Below are 19,316 nucleotides of genomic sequence, written 5' to 3'. Positions count from 1 at the left end.
GAGCATTTTTTCATGTGTCTGTTGGCTGCATAAATGTCTTCTTTTGAGAAGTGTCTGTTCATATCCTTCGCCCACTTTTTGATGGGGTTATTTGTTTTTTTCTTGTAAATTTGTTTGAATTCTTTGTAGATTCTGGATATTCACCCTTTGTCAGATGAGTAGATTGCAAAAATTTTCTCCCATTCTGTAGGTTGCCTGTTCACTCTGATGGTAGTTTCTTTTGCTGTGCAGAAGCTCTTTAGTTTAATTAGATCCCATTTGTCAATTTTGGCTTTTGTTGCCATTGCTTTTGGTCTCAGCCCCAAATCTCCTTAAGCTGATAAGCAACTTCAGCAAAGTCTCAGGATACAAAATCAATGTGCAAAAATCACAAGCATTCTTATACACCAATAACAGACAGAGAGCCAAATCATGAGTGAACTCCCATTCACAATTGCTTCAAAGAGAATAAAATACCTAGGAATCCAACTTACAAGGGATGTGAAGGACCTCTTCAAGGAGAACTACAAATCACTTGCTCAACGAAATAAAAGAGGACACAAACAAATGGAAGAACATTCCATGCTCATGGATAGGAAGAATCAATATTGTGGAAATAGCCATACTGCCCAAGGTAATTTAGATTCAATGCCCATCGCCATCAAGCTACCAATGACTTTCTTCACAGAATTGGAACCGAAAAAAGAGCCCGCATTGCCAAGACAATCCTAAGCAAAAAGAACAAAGCTGGAGGCATCACACTACCTGACTTCAAACTGTACTACAAGGCTACAGTAACCAAAACAGCATAGTACTGGTACAAAAACAGAGATATAGACCAATGGAACAGAGCAGAAACCTCAGAAATAATACTACACATCTATAACCATCTGATCTTTGACAAACCTGACAAAAACAAGAAATGGTGAAAGGATTCCCTATTTAATAAATGGTGCTGGAAAACTGGCTAGCCATATGTAGAAAGCTGAAACTGGATCCCTTCCTTACACCTTATACAAAAATTAATTCAAGATGGATTTAAGACTTAAATGTTAGACCTAAAACCATAAAAACCCTAGAAGAAAACCTAGGCACTACCATTCAGGACATAGGCATGGGCAAGGACTTCATGTCTAAAACACCGAAATATACCCCACAGTTCTATTGATGGACCTGTTGGGTCATTCTATATGTTTTGCTATTAAAAGTCATACTTCACTGAACATTCTTGGACCTGCATCTTTGTACACACCTGCAAGATAGTCCCTGGAATATGTACATAAAAGTGGAGTTGCCGGGGTGCATATACCAAATTGCTTATCAGGCTGGGTGTAGTGTAATCCCAGCACTTTGGGATGCTGAGATGGGCAGATCACTTGAGGTCAGGAGTTGGAGACCAGCCTGGCCAATAAGGTGAAACTCCATCTCTACTTAAAAAAAAAAAAGCCAGGCGTGGTGGTGGCCACCTGTAATCCCAACTACTTGGAAGGCTGAGGTACAAGAATCGCTTAAACCCGGGAAGGTAGAGGTTGTAATAAGCTGAGATCATGCCACTGCACTCCAGCCTGGGCAACAGAGCAAGACTCTGTCTCAAAAACAACAAAAACCAAATTGCTGATGAAAGTGGTTTTACCAGTTTACATTTTGACTAGCAATATATTAGTGTTCGTGATGCTCTCTGTATATCTTTGTTATCATCAGATATTTTTGATAATCTGCAGGGTTTGAAAAGGAATTTCATTGTGGCTTCACTATGTTTCTGATTACTGTATTTATTGGCTATTAGATTATGTGCTCTGAAAATTATTCATATCCTTTGCCTATTTTTTTGAGGGGTTGTCTTTTAACAATCTGTAAGAGTTCCTTATGTATTCGATCATTTTATATTTTTGTAGGTTACTTATCTCTTTGTAGCTTGTCTTTTCACATTAGGGCATTTGACATAGATTAAAACTTTGGATATTAACAGAATCGATATTTATCTTCATAGTTTGTGCTTGTTATATCTTGATTTGTAATGACATCTCTATATTGGGTTTTCATAAATTCGTGGGGTGCTAATGTTTAAATCTGTAATTATAACTAATGTTTAGTTTCATTATAATTTCTCCCTATTTAATTCAGTACCTTATTTTTTTTCCCCCACAAGAGACAAGGTCTTCCTTTGGCCAGGCTGGAGTGAGTGCAGTGACATGATCACAGCTCACTGCAACTTTAAACTCCTGATACCAAGTGATCCTCCCACCTCAGCCTCCAGAAGAATAAGGACTACAGGCACGTGCCACCATGTCTGACTTATATATATGTATTTTTTGGGGAATGTATATATTTTTTGGGGGGGTTGGGGAGGGTAGAGATGAGGTTTTGCTATGTTGCCCAGGCTGGTCTCGACCTCCTGGGCTGAAGTGGTCCTCCTGCCTCGGCCTCCCAAAGTACAGGCTTGTGGGTGTGAGCCACCATGCCTAGCCCTTTTGTAAATCCTTCTATTTGTTCATTCATTCAACAATTCAGTCAGAAATACTGAATGCCCATTACATGCTAGATATGCTGCTAGGTTCTGAGATACAGATATAAATAAAACACAGTTGGCTGGGTGCAGTGGCTCACGCCTGTAATCCCAGCACTTTGGGTGGCTGAGACAGGCGGATCAAGAGGTCAAGAGTTCAAGACTAGCCTGGCCAATATTGTGAAATCCCGTCTCTACTACAAATACAAAAAAAAAAAAATTAGCTGGGCGTGGTGGTGCACCTGTAGTCCCAGCTACTCGGGAGGCTGAGGCAGAAGAATCACCTGAACCAGGGAGGCGGAGGTCGCAGTGAGCGGAGATTGTGCCACTGCACTCCAGCCTGGGCGACAGAGTGAGACTTCGTCTCAAAAAAGAAAAAACAAAAAAGTCACTGCCTCATGGAGCTACATTTCTGGTGGGGGAAAGACGCATAGTAAGCACTATCCAGTAAGTTGGTGTGTCCAGAGTGCTATGTAGATATTTATGAAGGAATATGTATAGCAGGAATACATTGGGGAAGTATGCTGTCTTATAGAGGGGTTCGGGAAGGCCTTGTTAGTATGAAACCTGGTGAATGGGAGAGAATAGGCAAGTGGCTATTTGTGAGGGAAGAAAATTACAGGCAAAGGGCAATTACAGGTACAAGACTCAGGTGGCGTATGCTTGACTTACTGGAAGTAAGAACTACTGGAGTTGTCTGATTTTATAAAATTTTGGGGGATGAGGCCTGCTTTCTTACTGTCTGCTGATTCTCATTTATTTGGATTATACATTCATCTTCAGCAAGGTTTTAGCTATACAGTGAGATTCCAGAATAGTTTTGTGTCTTCCAGGCACTCAGCTCCTGGCCGAAGTGGATGTTATAAATTTAGACATCAAATTTACAGGGTAGTCATTTTTCTCATCTAGATTCCAGACTTGGCCATTCAGAGCTCCTTGTTGTCTCCCTGTGCCTGTGGTCAGGGGGTTAGGGGAGGTGTAGGTTGGAGTGGTGCAATTCTTTTCACATACATTCTTTTCCTGGGGTTGTGGTCCTAATGGTAATCCTGGTTTTATGCATTGGCTTCGGATCTAGTTCTGTTTAGTACACATCAACAGCTTGAATTCCTGGATTACAGAAACGCTCAAGCTACAACAAAAACCAGGCTTTTGCTGTGTCAACTCACAGACTCTCCACTTTGGGTTTTAGCTTACTCCTAATTTCTGGCACTTGGGATTTCCTTCTCTTGGGAGCTCAGCTCTGCATGGAAAGGATGTGTGTTACAGTTTATCTAAGATTTCTAGGTGTTTGAAGCAGATGAGTTTCATCAATAGCGTTGTTAGATTCTCCTTTATTCCCTCTACTAAAACCATTAACACTAATTAGGAAGTGCTAATCAGTTGATTAACAAGTGATTTAGTTTAGCAGAAATTTCAGGATATTCTTGGAATTTGGTCCATAAATATCTCTAGTTTCAAAGACCCTTGTAGACTTTCCTATATTGCTGTTGATGGTGAGGGGGTAGGGGAGAGTTAAGAGGCCTATGCTCAAGTTTCCCTAAATTAGAGATGCTCTTTTGCTATTGTTATAAATGCATATAATTGCCCCAGTACTTTATCAAATTCCCTTTAGTCTATATTTATATAAACCTAGTTTGATATACTGAGCCATTCTTTTATTCCTGGAATAAATGCTGTTTGGTCATCTCCTTAATACATCTGATTATTATTCCATTTGGTAATATTTTGAGTAAAAAATTCTATAGTGAATCCTATTTACCTCATGGACTGAGTATAGTAGAGTATCTTTTTCTGTGATCAGAAGTTATTTATGAAAGAGAATCATTTATGTTTGAAGAAGTAAATATGCCTCAGTTTCAAATGATCCTTTGGGGGCTCTATATAAATGATTCCAATATATTTCTCAGTTGTTATTAAAGTACTTGATTTTTTTCTTGCCTAACTTTTAGCAATTTTTATTTTAATGTTTCGAAGAACTGTGTTTAAGTAAATTACTAGCAAAGGAACTCTGGGGGAACTTTGAAATTTTCTCTTGGCAGTTGCTAAAGGTTTTATGTTTTCTAAAAGTTCAGTAATAGTACATTTATTTTTAGAAAAGGTTGCTTTTCAAAAAAGTGTTTCCATTTTTATTGTAGTCAGAATGTGCATGTACTTTTAAAATATTATAGCTAAATTGTACCTCACTGTTTTCTCTAAAAAGCTTTACTGCTTTTGCTTCCACTCCACTACTCAGTGATAACAAGGGTAACAATTTTCCGCTAGAATTGTTTGTCACTTTATTCTTGTACTTTAGTTATACCACTGAACATCTTTTTAAATTGTTGCCACAAAATATCTTGCTTTTATCATTTTCACATTGCTCTAGTATATCAACTTTGGGAACAAGATATCATTCTATTTATAGCATTCTGTTTTTAGTAGTGGTATTTCCATTTACAAAATACAGTAATTCTTGATCGCTGAAAATGTCAAATCCTAGAAAACATAGCATGCTTACGCGTGATGTTAACATCATTCTTGAACAGTGGTTGGTTGAAGATTCATTTGATGAATCCGATTTTTCCGAAATAGATGATTCAGACGATTCTGGTGTTCTGTTTAGAAATAACTCCAAGAACACTTTTAATAGTTTATTTTCACATTGAAAATCAGATTTGCTCCAGCCTTAAAGAGCATATTTATGTAAAATTAGGTAAGCGATAGAAGGAAGCTGCACTTTTTTTCTAAATGGGAAGGTATTAACGAAAAGTCTCATTTTAGTAACATAGTCTTCCTTAAACTCTGTATGCCAATTGTAGATTTCTGAAAACTGAAGACATGGAAGGGAAAGGGTTTGGTATGAACGACAGCTTTGCTGGCAAATAAACCCAACTGAATATACTCAGTTGGGTGTCTACTAATTTGTTACCTAAGATTATCTAAGGTAACCTCTTTTTCTAGTCTTTTATTATGTGAACATTTACCTCCTGCTGAGTTGTTTGCAGAATTTCCATATAATCTTGCTTATGAACACTTCTGCGTTATTTGTATCATCTTTTAGAAGTCTTACCCAGGTTGATACAGGTTACTGTTATGATCTGTGTCTCCAATTCTTCTTATGTGGCATTAGGTATTTTAAACTTGTTCTTTTTCAGACATCGTATAGTCAATTCTTGAATGTGTTGAGAGGTGCTATGTCATTGTAAGCTTTATTCTTCTTCTTAGCTTGTTTCAATTTTACCTTGAATTTTTTTTTTTTTTTTTTTTTTTTTGAGACAGAGTCTCGCTCTTGTCACCCACACTGGAGTGCAGCGGTGTGATCTCGGCTCACTGCAAGCTCTGCCTCCTGGGTTCACGCCATTTTCCTGCCTCAGCCTCCTGAGTAGCTGGGACTGCAGGCACCTGCCACCACGCCCAGCTAAATTTTTTTTTTGTATTTTTAGTAGAGATGGGGTTTTACCATGTTAGCCAGGATGGTCTCCATCTCCTGACCTTGTGATCCACCCACCTTGGCCTCCCAGAGTGCTGGGATTACAGGTGTGAGCCACTATGCCTGGCTTTTACCTTGAATTCTTTAAATTCGGCTTGTGACTTTGCACTTCAGGATTCTGAGTGTTCTCTGTCTTCTTCCTGCATTGTTTTTCTTATACCTTACAGATTTTTCATTGGCCTTGACTTTTTGTTGTTAACTCATTCTTCTTTGAGTTTATCTTCATTTGTTTCTGCTGAATATTATTTGTTTCAAACTAAAAATAACATTCCACATTTTAATTAATATGTGGACTCTTAATCTACTTAAAATGTGGGGTGAAGTTCCATGATTCCAGCTAGTTTGGAATAGGTCGTTTAACTGGATGTTAATCCACCTACTTTGTCCCCTAAGTGACATGTGGGTCCCATTCTGCTGACATATTTGTGGGTCCTGGTAACAACAATTTGGGTAGATTGCTGATTCCTCTTTTCTTCTTAGTGGAAGAGAAAGCCAATACCCACCTCCTCTTGGGCATGTGCTTAGACGCCTGTGCTCGCTACCTTCTGTTCTCCAAGCAGCCATCACAGGCACAAAGGATGTATGAAAAAGCTCTGCAGATTTCTGAAGAAATACAAGGAGAAAGACACCCACAGGTAAGGGAGGAAAACACAGAAGAGGGAATATAAAACAAAGGTTTCAAAATTGAAGGGTGTGAAATGTCACACTCATTGGTAACAGGATCAGCAGATGGTCTTAGATCCTCCTTTCTCCCCAGTCTACTTATTTTCTTACCACCAGCACCCTCACCCCAACTACTTGTTTCAGAAAGGATTTGGGACTAGTTATCAGTTACTAGGTCTGCCCAGAACTTTTCGCGTGATCCACGGTTTGCACAACAGAGCAACCTTTCTACAAGGCAGGACTGGTCAGGCTTCAATGGACACAGCACAGTATTTGAGTGAGGTCTGTAGATACCCCCAGTAGAAGCTTATGGGGAACAGTTTAATACACAGATATCCTTGCCTCCCTTACCCCACGGTTAAAATGGCAGGAGGTGAGGGAAGGAACAAGGGACCACATTAAAAACACTTTTAAACCATTGGCATATTATAGAATTTAAGTGTAACGTGTAAAGCTCTGTGTTAGAACACTAAACACATTCAATCGAAATCATCTCTTTGGGTCTCCCCTCCATCCAAATAAGTTCTTAGATGTAAGGAGTGCATTGCTTTGTCTGTGAATGCTCGCTACCCCCAATATAAGACATAACTATTTTAACTGAATGTGTCCCAAGGCTGGGGTACATGGGCAGGGTGAGTAATATGTTTTGGAAGAAAAGGGGGGTTGAGCTATGAATTATCTCCATGAAAGGGATTTATGACTTATTATGAAGAGTCCCTTAATAGAGTGAGGAATAATAAACAAGCAAGCACAGAATTCAGATCTCCAAGTACTAGGGTCAGGGGGCTTAAAGCATGGCATCAGTGGGGAAGTAGGTTCCATACTCCAGTGTACCTGTTACAGTAGCCAAATTAAAAAAAACTTACTGGGCATCTTCCTAAAATAGATGGTATGTTTCTTGTTTTTGATGAGCCTCAGGGTTATCAGCAGGAACAACATAATACAGGGGGGTTCTAGAGGCAATCAAACCATACGAGGCTGGCTTCTCAAAGTTGCTCAGCCTTAAATGAGATCATATGTATAGCATCTTGCTGTTGTTTTTCATTTGGTGTTTCTAATTGGGTAATTAGTTGGATTAATATGTACTGTTTCCTAATTTCCAGATTTGTATTTCCCAGAAGGTCGAACTAACATTCTCCACTGTACAATGTGATTACCAAATGCCCACAAATTTGTTAAAGGCTGGTATCCCTCATCTTTTGTGGAATGCTAGGAAAGATGAAATCTTATGTATTCAGAGTTGGATGCACTCCACATTAAAGTTCTGTGCAGGCATGTTTTTAAAGAAACTACTTTTTTCTTTTCCATATAGACCATTGTGCTGATGAGTGACCTGGCTACTACCCTGGATGCACAGGGCCGCTTTGATGAGGCCTATATTTATATGCAAAGGGCATCAGATCTGGCAAGACAGATAAATCATCCTGAGCTACACATGGTACTCAGTAATCTAGCTGCAGTTTTGATGCACAGAGGTAGGTAGCAATGGAAACTTAACTGACTTCCTTTAAGGGAGGGATGTCACTGGATTGATAATTTGTGAAATGGTATGTAGGGAGGGCAAGGGCCAACAAAGAAACATGTAAATTAAAAGGCTGGTTGAATGGCAGAGAAAGAAGGTATTAATTAGGTTGAAGTACTGTTGTGCTCAATTCACATAACTTCTGCAGACCTGCAGTAGCCTGTCAAACCCCATCAAGCTGCAGAAAACCTTGCAATGATAGTACCTTACACGTCAGTAGTGCTTTACGGATTTCTAAATGTGTTCAGTTACATTGTGTTTCTCACAGAGTGCTGGTGAAGCTTGTATGACAGGAAGTATCAGTTTGACAGACATTTCTTAGTGTCAGCACACTATACCTATCATTTTCAGAAACCTGGGATGACAGGTGTATTACACATACCACCATTCATGAAATCTTTGGCTCATCAAAGGCCTCAAGATATACTGGAAAGGACTGTAAAGAATCCCCCAGCATTTAGTGGAGTTCCAGCCTGTCAGATGTGGATGAAATGAGGCAGCACCAGCCTGTCACTTCATAAGCACACAGTAAATTAGCCCTATATCCACATTTAGTGCTGTCTCTTCAGAATCACCTGGGAAACATACACTTTCTTCTTACTGTCCCTTCTCTCTGGGTTATTTTAGAACGATATACACAAGCAAAAGAGATCTACCAGGAAGCACTGAAGCAAGCAAAGCTGAAAAAAGATGAAATTTCTGTACAACACATCAGGGAAGAGTTGGCTGAGCTGTCAAAGAAAAGTAGACCTTTGACTTAAATTCTGTCAAGCTCTAAATCCATTTTTGTGTAGGGAGAATAATGTCTAGCAATGCGGAAGAATAGCTGTCATTCCTGTCTCTGTGGCACCCAAATCAATGGCTTAAATCTGTCGTTTTTGATATTCAGGTTTCCTCAATTTAGCCTTAGTGAAGGGGGAGTTGTATACACTGCCATTTTTGTATTTTAAAGGAAAAATGACTTTCATTCCCAACTGATTATGATCTTTCAGGACTGCTGTCAAGTGATGCTTTCAGTTGTAACACGTGACTTGGTGCTGTCCCTGCTGGTCTAAGTAGAACTATAGATTATTATGGGCTGGCGTTCCTGTGGGCTGTGGGTGTGGTGATTCAGCCTGGCATTTCTACTATAAGTTTTTGGTCTCCTGATATGCTGCCCTCTCTTCTCGTACTTTATCAATACCTGGCAAACTAACCAGAATTACCTTCTTCATGGCAAAGGGGGATTATGGTGAACTGTTCTTCTTATAATCTGTTTCATGAAGCACAGTATGGAATTTAATGCATAAAAAAGGAAAATATCTTAGTTTGCTACCAGCATCCAGTATGAAGTTTTAAAGTGGGGATTAGGCACATGACAGTATAGCACCCATTTGAATTTAAATAAAAGTGAACCATATGTATCTGGTTATATAAAACTAAAAGTGGGGATGGGCTAGGAAGAATGATGTAACCTTTTGTCTACGTTATCTGAACGCTCTACTTCCTTTGCAGCCTTAGTCACACAACTGAGTCATCTCAAGTACTCTTTAAGGACACACAGCCCAGGCTGTTCTGAGTCAGAATAGGCCCCTACAGGTATATTTTAAAACTCTTCGTAATTCTGATGTGTACTGCTGCTATAGTTGAACTACTGACCTGGATCTTAGTCCTAGCCTTTTTGCTTTTGCAACTTCAGTATCTTCATCTCTAAACTAGGGAAACACTGGGATTCTTTCTTAGCTGTGGGAGAAGGTATTTGGTTAGATGACTTTGAATGAATAGACTGCTGTGCTGGAAGAGCTTTGCCACACTGCCTCAAAGTATGTAAAGATACATAGGTGGATGCGTTTACCGCAGCAGTTGTATGGTACATTTTTAGCCATTTACCTAAGGAAAAAGACAGTTTTTCTAGGTACCATGAAGGACCCTGTTGGTATGCCTGTGGGGGTGGGATGTGAGTGGGACTGATAAACTGATATTTTTGGTTCGTATGTACATACTGGAAGAATCTTTTCATAATAAATGAGACTATACAACAAGATTGTATGTATCCCAGTAATCTTTGCATTTCTCACAAAAAAAAAAAAAAAAAAAAAAAAAACTTCCTGAAGAATAAAAACACCGGAAACCTTGAGGTCCAAATCCTCAGGGATTAGACTAAAACTAGAGTTTTGTATGTTGCAGATGTAAATTTCTTCCTATTTTCTCTCTAATCTCAATTTACCATCCAGCTAATGCCATTTATCAAGTCTAGCTCAGAGAGATAAGATACAGTATAAATCAGATTGAGTTTCAGTAGAAACCAGTATTAACATATGGTGATTTCTTTTTTTTTTTTCTTTTTTTTTTTTTTTTTTGAGACGGAGTCTGGCTCTGTCACCCAGGCTGGAGTGCAGTGGCGCGATCTCGGCTCACTGCAAGCTCCGCCTCCCGGGTTTACGCCATTCTCCTGCCTCAGCCTCCCGAGTAGCTGGGACTACAGGCGCCTGCCACCTCGCCCGGCTAGTTTTTTGTATTTTTTAGTAGAGACGGGGTTTCACCGTGTTAGCCAGGATGGTCTCGATCTCCTGACCTCGTGATCCGCCCGTCTCGGCCTCCCAAAGTGCTGGGATTACAGGCTTGAGCCACCGCGCCCGGCCATATGGTGATTTCTTAAAAAAATTAATATCAACCACTCACCTTTTTGCATTGAGAATGTTTTTACCTTTTCACAACTGCAGGGGTTACTGAAAGGTTTTTCATTCCAAGTTTTATTTATTTATTAATTTTAAATCATCCACAGTGACTCAGTGGTCTGGTTGTTGGAAACACTAGGAGTTTTCAGGACAGTCTCCTCATGTGGGTGTTCTCATTACAGTTCATTTGCACTGTTGTAAAATAAAGTACTGCAGCAAAAGGAGGACTGATCTCCTTTACTGATTGTTCTAAATTCAAAAGTGAATTGGTTAAAATCATGTAATTAAATTTTTTGAACTGTCCAGTGGTCACTGGAGTTTTCAGGGCATAGATATTTTTAAAATAGAATCACTCAGTGTACCAAAATTAAAACATTATGCAATTTCCAATCATAAACATGCACTGGAAAATTGGCTGTCAGAATACTTCTATGAAGAGTATTAGGAAGACCTTAATTTAGTTCTGGGTGCTAAAAAATCATGTGTAAGGATATAGTGTCAGAACAGTGAAATCTAAGTCTACAAAGAGTATCACGCCTTGGTTTGCGGTGAACCTCAGTAAGTTGTCAGTGCTGCTCTGTGCTGTGCTTACCACTTAAATCATGATAAGGTGAACCTCCATAGGTAAGCCGTGTGAGAATTCTGTCCTTTCATTTATTTTGAACCAAGAACTGTTACTAGATTTTAACTCTCATTCTGAGATTTCTTCTCCAGGTGATGGTAAATAAAGTAATACGCACATTCATTATGATGAGGATGGAGTGAGTGGTTCACAGCAGCTCACCTTCGGGTCCTCAAGTGGAACTGCAAGAGTAACAAGTTAGGCTCTGATCTGACATGTTCTCAGACACTATACAGTTGACCTTCAAATAATGCAGGAGTTAGGGGCATAGACCTCCTAAGTAGTAAAAAATCCACATCTAACTTTGACTCCTCCAAAACTTAACTACTCATAGCCTACTGTTGACCAGAAGTCTTACGGATAACATAGTCGATTGACACATATTTTGTATATGTATTATATACTGTATTCTTACAATAAAGTAAGCTAGAGAAGAGAAAATGTTATTAAGATTATAAGGAAGAGAAAATATATTTACTATTCATTAAGTGGAAGTGGATCATCATGAAGGTCTTCATCCTCGTCATCTTCATGTTGAGTAGGCTGAGGATGAGGAGGGGTTGGTCTTGCTATCTTGGGTGGCAGAGGTGGAAGAAAATCCGTGTATAAGTGGACCCACACAGTTCAAACCCGTGTTGTTCAAGGGTCAACTGTATTCTGACTCAGAATAGCTTAAGACCCTCAGGGTCATAGAAAAATACCATCATAATCTCTTTTATGGTAGGTTGGCAATATAAATTATTAACAAATTCTAAAATATTACCAGTACCTGGAAAGAAAAATTCAGCAGAAAACTGTGAAGTGGAACATTTAGTCACTGTTTTTCATTCATTTTGAAATTTTTATGTATTTACATATATCTATTGTAAATATACCAACTTTCCAAGTACTAGGAACGCTGACCACTAAGCCTGATCTAAAGTTTGTGTTGGGGACCTCAGGTATACAGAAGTGGAACAGGGACAGGAGTGTGAAAGCTTTGACTGGAGACAAATGTGGGCTTATGGCCTATCTCTGTCACTCATTTAACTGTATGGGCAAAGTACTAAACCTGTGTCTTCATCTGTAACATAGGGATTAGACACTAGTGATAGGAGGGTCTTGGTCAGTAGCTAATCACAGAGCTGCTTCCTTAAAAGCCTTGAGTACTTTTGTTTAAAAGTTTAGGTCTACTTGAAAGTCTGTAAAGTACTAATTTTTATCATCTTGAGAGATCTATTTCTCCCCTTTCCAGTTACCAGTGGCATTCTCCCAAAACTTAGTATCTATATGTTATGGAAAGATAATTAAATGCTATGATAAATTGTATGAAAAAAACTTAAAAATTCAGCAAGCAATTCTTAATGAAAGATACAACTGGCCCTCTAGTACCATAATTAGTTTAGAATTCAGTCTTTTAAATTATTTGCACCTTGAGAATCTGTGAAATGAAAACATTTAACAGTAAACTATTATCCCAAGGAAGCAAAGTGAGAGTAAGTGCTGGTCCATAGTGATAGGGAAAAGGACTGTGTTCACCATGAGTTTTTCAGGATACAGCACAAAGCACGTCTAAATACTACACAGATCATTATCTTTTAACCCAACCAATCATATATATCAAACTAAGGGAAAAATATATAAGCTTTTCCTTTGGAACCTGAGACACCAGGAGCCTTAAACCCACAAATAATCTACTGTAGCTATGGACAGGGTAGTCAAATTTATTTCAAAACAAAAGCTTTGTTGGGCTGCATCAAATGCAGGAGAAAAGGAATACTTAGGGGCATGGTTAAATTACCAGTGTGCATAACAGTGAGGTATGCCTCAAATAAGCCTTTAAAACTTTATAAACTGAACTAGAACATACCCATGCAGTAATATTTTTTCAGTGCTACTAATGAAAAAAAAAAAAAAAAAAAATTAAAGCCTGCACTGGAAATTTACAATATGGCAGAATTTGTTACTTCTACCTTTTGACCCTAACGTACAGATTTTATGACAGGGTCTGTGTTAAAAATCTAAACATTTTCACAAGATTTTAAACATCACTGGAAAGCTGAATTTAGAGGAAACAAAATCAGATAAAAGTACAATGCCCGTGACAGCCAACATTATGTAACTGGGCTGTATGAGGTTGTTTAGAAGGCTAGGGTTAAAAAGATAGACAAAAAGATTTTTAAAAATCACCCCCAAAGTTGATGCGCTGATTTGAACATAAGTACACCAGATACTACAGCAAGGGGATATACACTGCAAAAAGGTCATCTATTTACAGAAGAGTGATTTAAAGACATTATGGTTTTCTTTACAAACAGATGTAAGAACAGGAACTGTCCATTTTTTAAAAACTCTACATCTCAACCCTCCACTATTATTATAGTCCACTGAATTGCCTGTATCAAAGGCAGTTTTTTGTATGGTTTTTTCCCATTTGACTCTCCAAATGAATTTCCATCATTTCTTCATCATCTGTGGGCTGGCTCTCCTGAAAAGTCTCAGGGAATAAGTCATAGGAGGGCAGGTTTTTGACCTGCTACTAAAAATTAAACCACCAAAAACTAGAGATCCCTCTCCTGCACCCTGTTCCCCTCACTTTGTGCCGTTCAGTCGTCACTATCCGACAGGGTCTCGTACTGTGCTGAGAGCAGCGGGGCAGGCTCTCGCTCCCAGATCCTGTTCTGTTGGTGAGGAGCTGCTTGGTTCACAGCAGAGGGAGCACATGCAATCGGTGTTGGTGGAGTACTGCTGAGCATCCGCATAGTCAGAGGGTTATAAGGAAACTGAGTTGAGCCTGACAAAAGAAAAATTAGGTTTTCATTGTCATGAGCATAACTGCTACTTCATCCAATCCAACTTTTGTAGGATGGAGTAGAATAGGATTGTTCTAAAATGGTCATGTGACACCATGAAAGCAAAATGAATACAACACGGAAGGGCCAAAGTCTCACCACTTAAATCCTAGCCAATGATATGTAGCAGTCAGTGTGGATCCAAAAAAGAAGAGTAACATGAGTAGCATATGACTGAGGGCTGTTGAGCCCAGAAGAGAAAGCCCAGGCTAGATTTTTAGTTAAGTCTATAACTATCAGGTGTTTCCATGGAGAATCCAAGTTGAACTATTGAGTATTAAGCTCTAATTGAAACAGAGTCAGGTTATACCAGGAGCTTTCTTAACTCTTCAAGAGAAATCCAAGAGTACAGTTCTCAGACAACAACAGACAAGTACCCAGGAACATCTGCACACTGAGGGGCAGCAGGATGCATGTCATCTGCTGAATCTCACTGGGCAGATTTTAAAGTATACAAGATTGAGAAATGAGGTAATTAATGAACACTGCTACCCTTCATCAGTTTCTAGATGTTTAATTGTCCCCAGAAAGCCTCCTACAGCTTAAGAAAATGCAAAAACAGGCCAGGTGCAGTGGCTCACGCCTGTAATCCTAGCACTCTGGGAGGCCAAGGCGGGTGGATCACCTGAGATCGGGAGTTCGAGACTAGCCTGACCAACATGGAGAAACCCCGTCTTACAAAATTAGCTGGACGTGATGGCGCATGCCTGTAATCCCAGCTAGTTGGGAGGGTGAGGCAGGAGAATCGCTTGAAACCAGGAGGTGGAGGTTGCAGTGAGCCAAGATAGCACCATTGCACTCCAGCCTGGGCAACAAGAGTGAAACTCCGTCTCAAAAAAAAAACCAAAAACATAAAACATAACCATTTCATCAAATAATAAATCTCATGTATGGTCTAATTAATTCTTCCCTAAGAGAGATTTGAGAAGCCGCAACCACTGGTCTAGGCTGTAAGCTTTCAAACTCAAACACAACCACTTTGCATGTCATGTGGCATGAGTTTTATAATGCAAAAGGCTGATATAATTTATATATATCTTAAGGGGAAGGGCACATTTCAGATTTTTTTCAGTGACATATTTGTATTTAATCCTAAGGAAAAGATGGCTTAGAATTCTCTGAGACTCTAAAATTCATAATATCCCAGTTTTATTTTAAAAGTCTGTTACTTTTTAAAGCTACCATGATCATAGTTATTATATACTTTTTTTAAGTTTACAAATAGGCACAAAATAGGAAATAATGAGTGTCTTGGAGTATTGTTTTTCATCAGTTTGTGTAAATGTAGTGAATGTACAGAGACATGACGGCTTTTTTTGTTTTTGTTAAGATGGAGTCTCATTTTGTTGCCCAGGATGGAGTGCAGCGGCGCAAGCTCAGCTCACTGCAGTCTCCACCTCCCAGGTTCAAGCGATTCTCCCACCTCAGGCACCTGAGTACCTGAGATTACAGACACGTGCCACTGCACCCGGCTTATTTTTGTATTTTTAGTAGAGATGGCGTTTCACCATGTTGGCCAGGCTGGTCTCAAACTCCTGACCTCAAGTGATCCGCCCGCCTCAGCCTTCCAAAATGCTGGGATGACAGGCGTGAGCCACCGCGCCTGGCCAGATGATGGCTTTTTAAACTAGTCTTCTCATTTCTAATTTTGATTTCTTAGTATTTACCCTTCATATTGGTATCTTAGAGAAAGTTAAGTTCTCTTAGAAGTGGCATGGGTACATTCAGGTACAGTTCTCAAAGTAACTAAAACCACCTTATTTGCTTTGCAAATGTTCATTACCAGTGTAATACAGAAGTGAGGAGAATGGTTGAGATTATTTTTTCATAGCTCTTCCTTTGTTTATGGTAATCAGGCTTTGCATTCTAAAAATGTTTCAGGTTATATGTGCATATTCTGGGCGTGTGCATTGGTTGATGCCTGTAATATGCTTTGGGAGGCCAAAGCAGGAGGAATGAGTTCAGGAGTTCGAGACCAACCTGGGCAACACAGTGAGACCTTGTCCCTACAAAAAATGTTAAAAAAAGGAAAAATTAGCCAGGTATGGTTGTGCACACCTCTAGTCCCAGCTAGAGGATCACCTGAGCTTCAGAGGTCGAGGCTGCAGTGAGCCATGATCATACCATTGCATTCCAGCCTGGGCGACAGAGCAAGACCCCTCAAAAAAATATTTCTATTCTGGGAAGTGGAACCTACTAATGATACAGAAATGGGAATACAGGTTTCCAAATTAGAAGAGTTGCTGAATTTTGAAGAACTAATAACCAAGACATTGATATTACTGCTTTGTCTCATTTTCTAAGTTAAAGCAGGCTTCTTACCTGTTGAAGAGGGCCTGTCTTCCCAGGCCCACCCTGGCGTCTGCCTATGGTAATCCCCTTCTGAATGTACAGAGGAGACTGAAGAGGGCCGTTCGGTTCCTAAGTAGCCTTGCCCAGGGATAGGAGATTTAGATTTCCTGCTGTTTGACTTGCTGATCAGCTTTGGTTTGCAAACTCCTCCTAAAAGTGAAATTCAAGTTAAAGTATTAATATATTAAGTTCTCAAAATGCTAATGATTATATAGTGCTAAATGAAAAAAGCATAATGGGAACACAGAGAATCCAGATCCTGGTACTCAATGAAATAAAACACTGCAGGCATACCTCAGAGATACTGAGGGTTCAGTAAGTCACAATTATTTTGCTGGTGGATGGTCTTGCCTCCATGTTGATGGCTGCTGACTAAACCTGCATGGTGGCTGCCGAAGGCTGGGGTGGCTGTGGCAATTTATTTTCCTTTCATGAAATATTTATTTGTAACATGCAATGATTGCATTTTAGCCACAGTAGAACTTTCAAAATTGGAGTTGATCCCTCAAACCCTGCTTTATTAACTGGTTTATGTAATGTAGTATTCTAAATCCTTTGTTGTCATTTCAACAATGTTCACAGCATCTTCAGAGGAAGATTCAATCTCGAGAAACCACTTTCTTTGCTTATCCCTAAGAAGCAACTCATCCATTTCAAGTTTGATGATGAGATTGCAGCAATTCAGTTACATCTTCAGGCTCCACTACTAGTTCTAGTTCTCTTGTTATTTCTTTTTTTTCTTTTTTTTTTTAAGGCAGGGTCTCACCTCTGCTGCCCATGCTGCACTGCAGTGGTGCAATCACGGCTTACCAGCTCACTAAAGCCTCAACTTCTTGGGCTCAAGCAATCCTCCCACCTCAGACAGAAGTAGCTGGGACTGCAGGTGCATACCACCACACCCGGCTACTGTTTAAAATTTTTGCAGAGATGGGGTCTCACTATGTTGCCCAGGTTGGTCTCAAACTCCTGAGTTCAAGTGATTCTACTGCCTCAGCCACCCCAAAGTGCTGGGAGTACAGGCATGAGCCATCATACCCAGCCTCTCTTGCTATTTCTACTACACCTGCAGTGACTCCCTCCACTGACACCCTCCCAAGTTATCCATGGGAGTTGGAATCATCTTTTTCCAAACTCCTCTTAATGTTGATACTCTTAACTCCTCCCATGAATTACAAATGTCTTTAATAGCATCTAAAATGGTGAATCCTTTTCAGAAGGTTTTCAGTTTGCTTTGCTCAGATCCATCAGAGGAATCACTGTGGCAGCTATTGCCTTATGAAATGTATTTCTTAAATAATAAGACTTGAAAGTAGAAATTACTCTTTGATCCATGGGCTGCAGAATGGATGTTGTGTTAGGCGTAAAAACAACATTCATCTCCTTGAACCTTTCCATCAGAGCTCTTGGGTGACTAAGTGGATTGTTAATGAGCAGTATTGAAAACCATTTTTTTTTTCTAAGCAGTAGGTTCTGAACAGTGGGCTTAAAATAATCAGCAAGCCATTCTGTAAATACATGCTGTCATCTAGGCTTTGTTCCGTTTCTAGAGCACAGGTGAGGAGACCGAGCATAATTCTTAAGTGCCCTAGGATTTTCAGAACGGTAAAGGAGCGCTGGCTTCAACTTCAAGTCACCACCTGCATTAGCCCCTAACAAGAGAGTCAGCCTGTATTTTGACGTTTTGGACTCTTCCAGTAGAAGGCTGTTTTGTTTACATGGAGGATCTGTTGTTTAATGTAGTCACCTTTATCAATGATCTTAGCTAGGTCTTCTGAGTAACTTGCTGCAACATCTTCATTAGCACTTTCTCCCTCCCTCACCTTGCGCTTTTATGTTATGGAGACGGCTTCTTCAGCCTCTGAACCGGCCTCTGCTAGCTTCAGCCTTCTCGTCTGTGGCTTCCTCACCTCTCTGAGCCTTCAGAGAATTGAAGAGTTAGGGCTTGGATTAGGATTAGGTTTTGGCTTAAGGTAATGCTGTGGCTGGTTTGGTTTTCTATCCAGACCACTAAAACTTTCTGTGTTTCACGAAACACTGTTTTGCTTTATTACCATTTGTGTGTTCACTGGAATAGCACTTTCCATTTCCTTCAAAAACTTTTCCTTTGCATTCACAATTTGGCTAATTGTTTGGCGCATGAGGTCTAGCTCTCAGCCTGTCTTGGCTTTCAACATGCCTTTCTCACTAAGCTTAATCATTTCTAACTTTTCATTTCAAGTGACAGACTTGTGATTCTTCTTTTCACCTGAACACTTAGAAGCCATTGTAGGGTTATTAACTGGCCAAATTTGAATATTGTTGTGTGTCAGGGAATAAGGAAGCCAGAAAAGGAGAGAGACAGGGAACAACCAGTCAGTGGAGGAGTCAGGACGCACACCACCTTTATGGGTGGTTTGCCATCTTATATGGGCGCTGCTCATGGTGCCCCAAAAGTTACGATAGTAATATCAAAGATCACTGATCACCATCACACAGATAATAATCATGAACAGGTCTGAAATATTGTGAGAATTACCAAAATATGACACAGAGACACAAAGGAGAGAACATGCTATTAAAAAAATAGTGCTGATAGACTTGCTTGATGCAGGGTTGCCACAAACCTTCAGTTAAAAAAAAAAAAAATCAAAGCACAATAAAACAAGGTATGCTTGTATTTAGAAGAAAGCCAGAATTTCACTTGTAACAATCAAAACAAAAAACAAGGGTCATCCT

General features: G+C 39.6%; 2 protein-coding genes across 50 annotated transcripts in view; one reads left to right on the top strand and one right to left on the bottom strand.

Annotated features, from left to right (window-relative positions):
* TTC19 (tetratricopeptide repeat domain 19) overlaps positions 1-10,160 on the top strand; it is a 30,695-nt gene extending 20,535 nt beyond the window's left edge. For 2 of the 3 annotated variants that reach the window (XM_015118719.3, XM_028836053.2), the window contains exons 8-10: positions 6,435-6,589; positions 7,930-8,092; positions 8,767-10,160. In XM_015118719.3, the coding sequence (XP_014974205.2) occupies positions 6,435-6,589; positions 7,930-8,092; positions 8,767-8,900 (452 nt within the window). In that variant the 3' untranslated portion in view covers positions 8,901-10,160. Of the gene's footprint in view, positions 1-6,434; positions 6,590-7,929; positions 8,093-8,490 lie in introns of all 3 variants that reach the window. The other variant, XM_077970453.1, reaches the window with a different exon arrangement.
* Positions 10,161-13,103: 2,943 nt separating this feature from the next.
* Positions 13,104-19,316, bottom strand: part of NCOR1 (nuclear receptor corepressor 1) — a 189,410-nt gene continuing 183,197 nt past the window's right edge. For all 47 annotated transcript variants that reach the window (XM_015118697.3, XM_077970423.1, XM_015118702.3 and 44 more), the window contains 2 exons: positions 16,572-16,751; positions 13,104-14,191 (listed from right to left, as the gene is read on the bottom strand). In XM_015118697.3, coding sequence (XP_014974183.3) covers positions 14,004-14,191; positions 16,572-16,751 — 368 coding nt within the window. In that variant the 3' untranslated portion in view covers positions 13,104-14,003. The remainder of the gene's footprint in view (positions 14,192-16,571; positions 16,752-19,316) is intronic.

This window comes from Macaca mulatta, chromosome 16, assembly GCF_049350105.2.
Source record: "Macaca mulatta isolate MMU2019108-1 chromosome 16, T2T-MMU8v2.0, whole genome shotgun sequence".
NCBI lineage: Eukaryota > Metazoa > Chordata > Mammalia > Primates > Cercopithecidae > Macaca > Macaca mulatta.
This window is presented reverse-complemented; position numbering and strand designations above follow the sequence as displayed.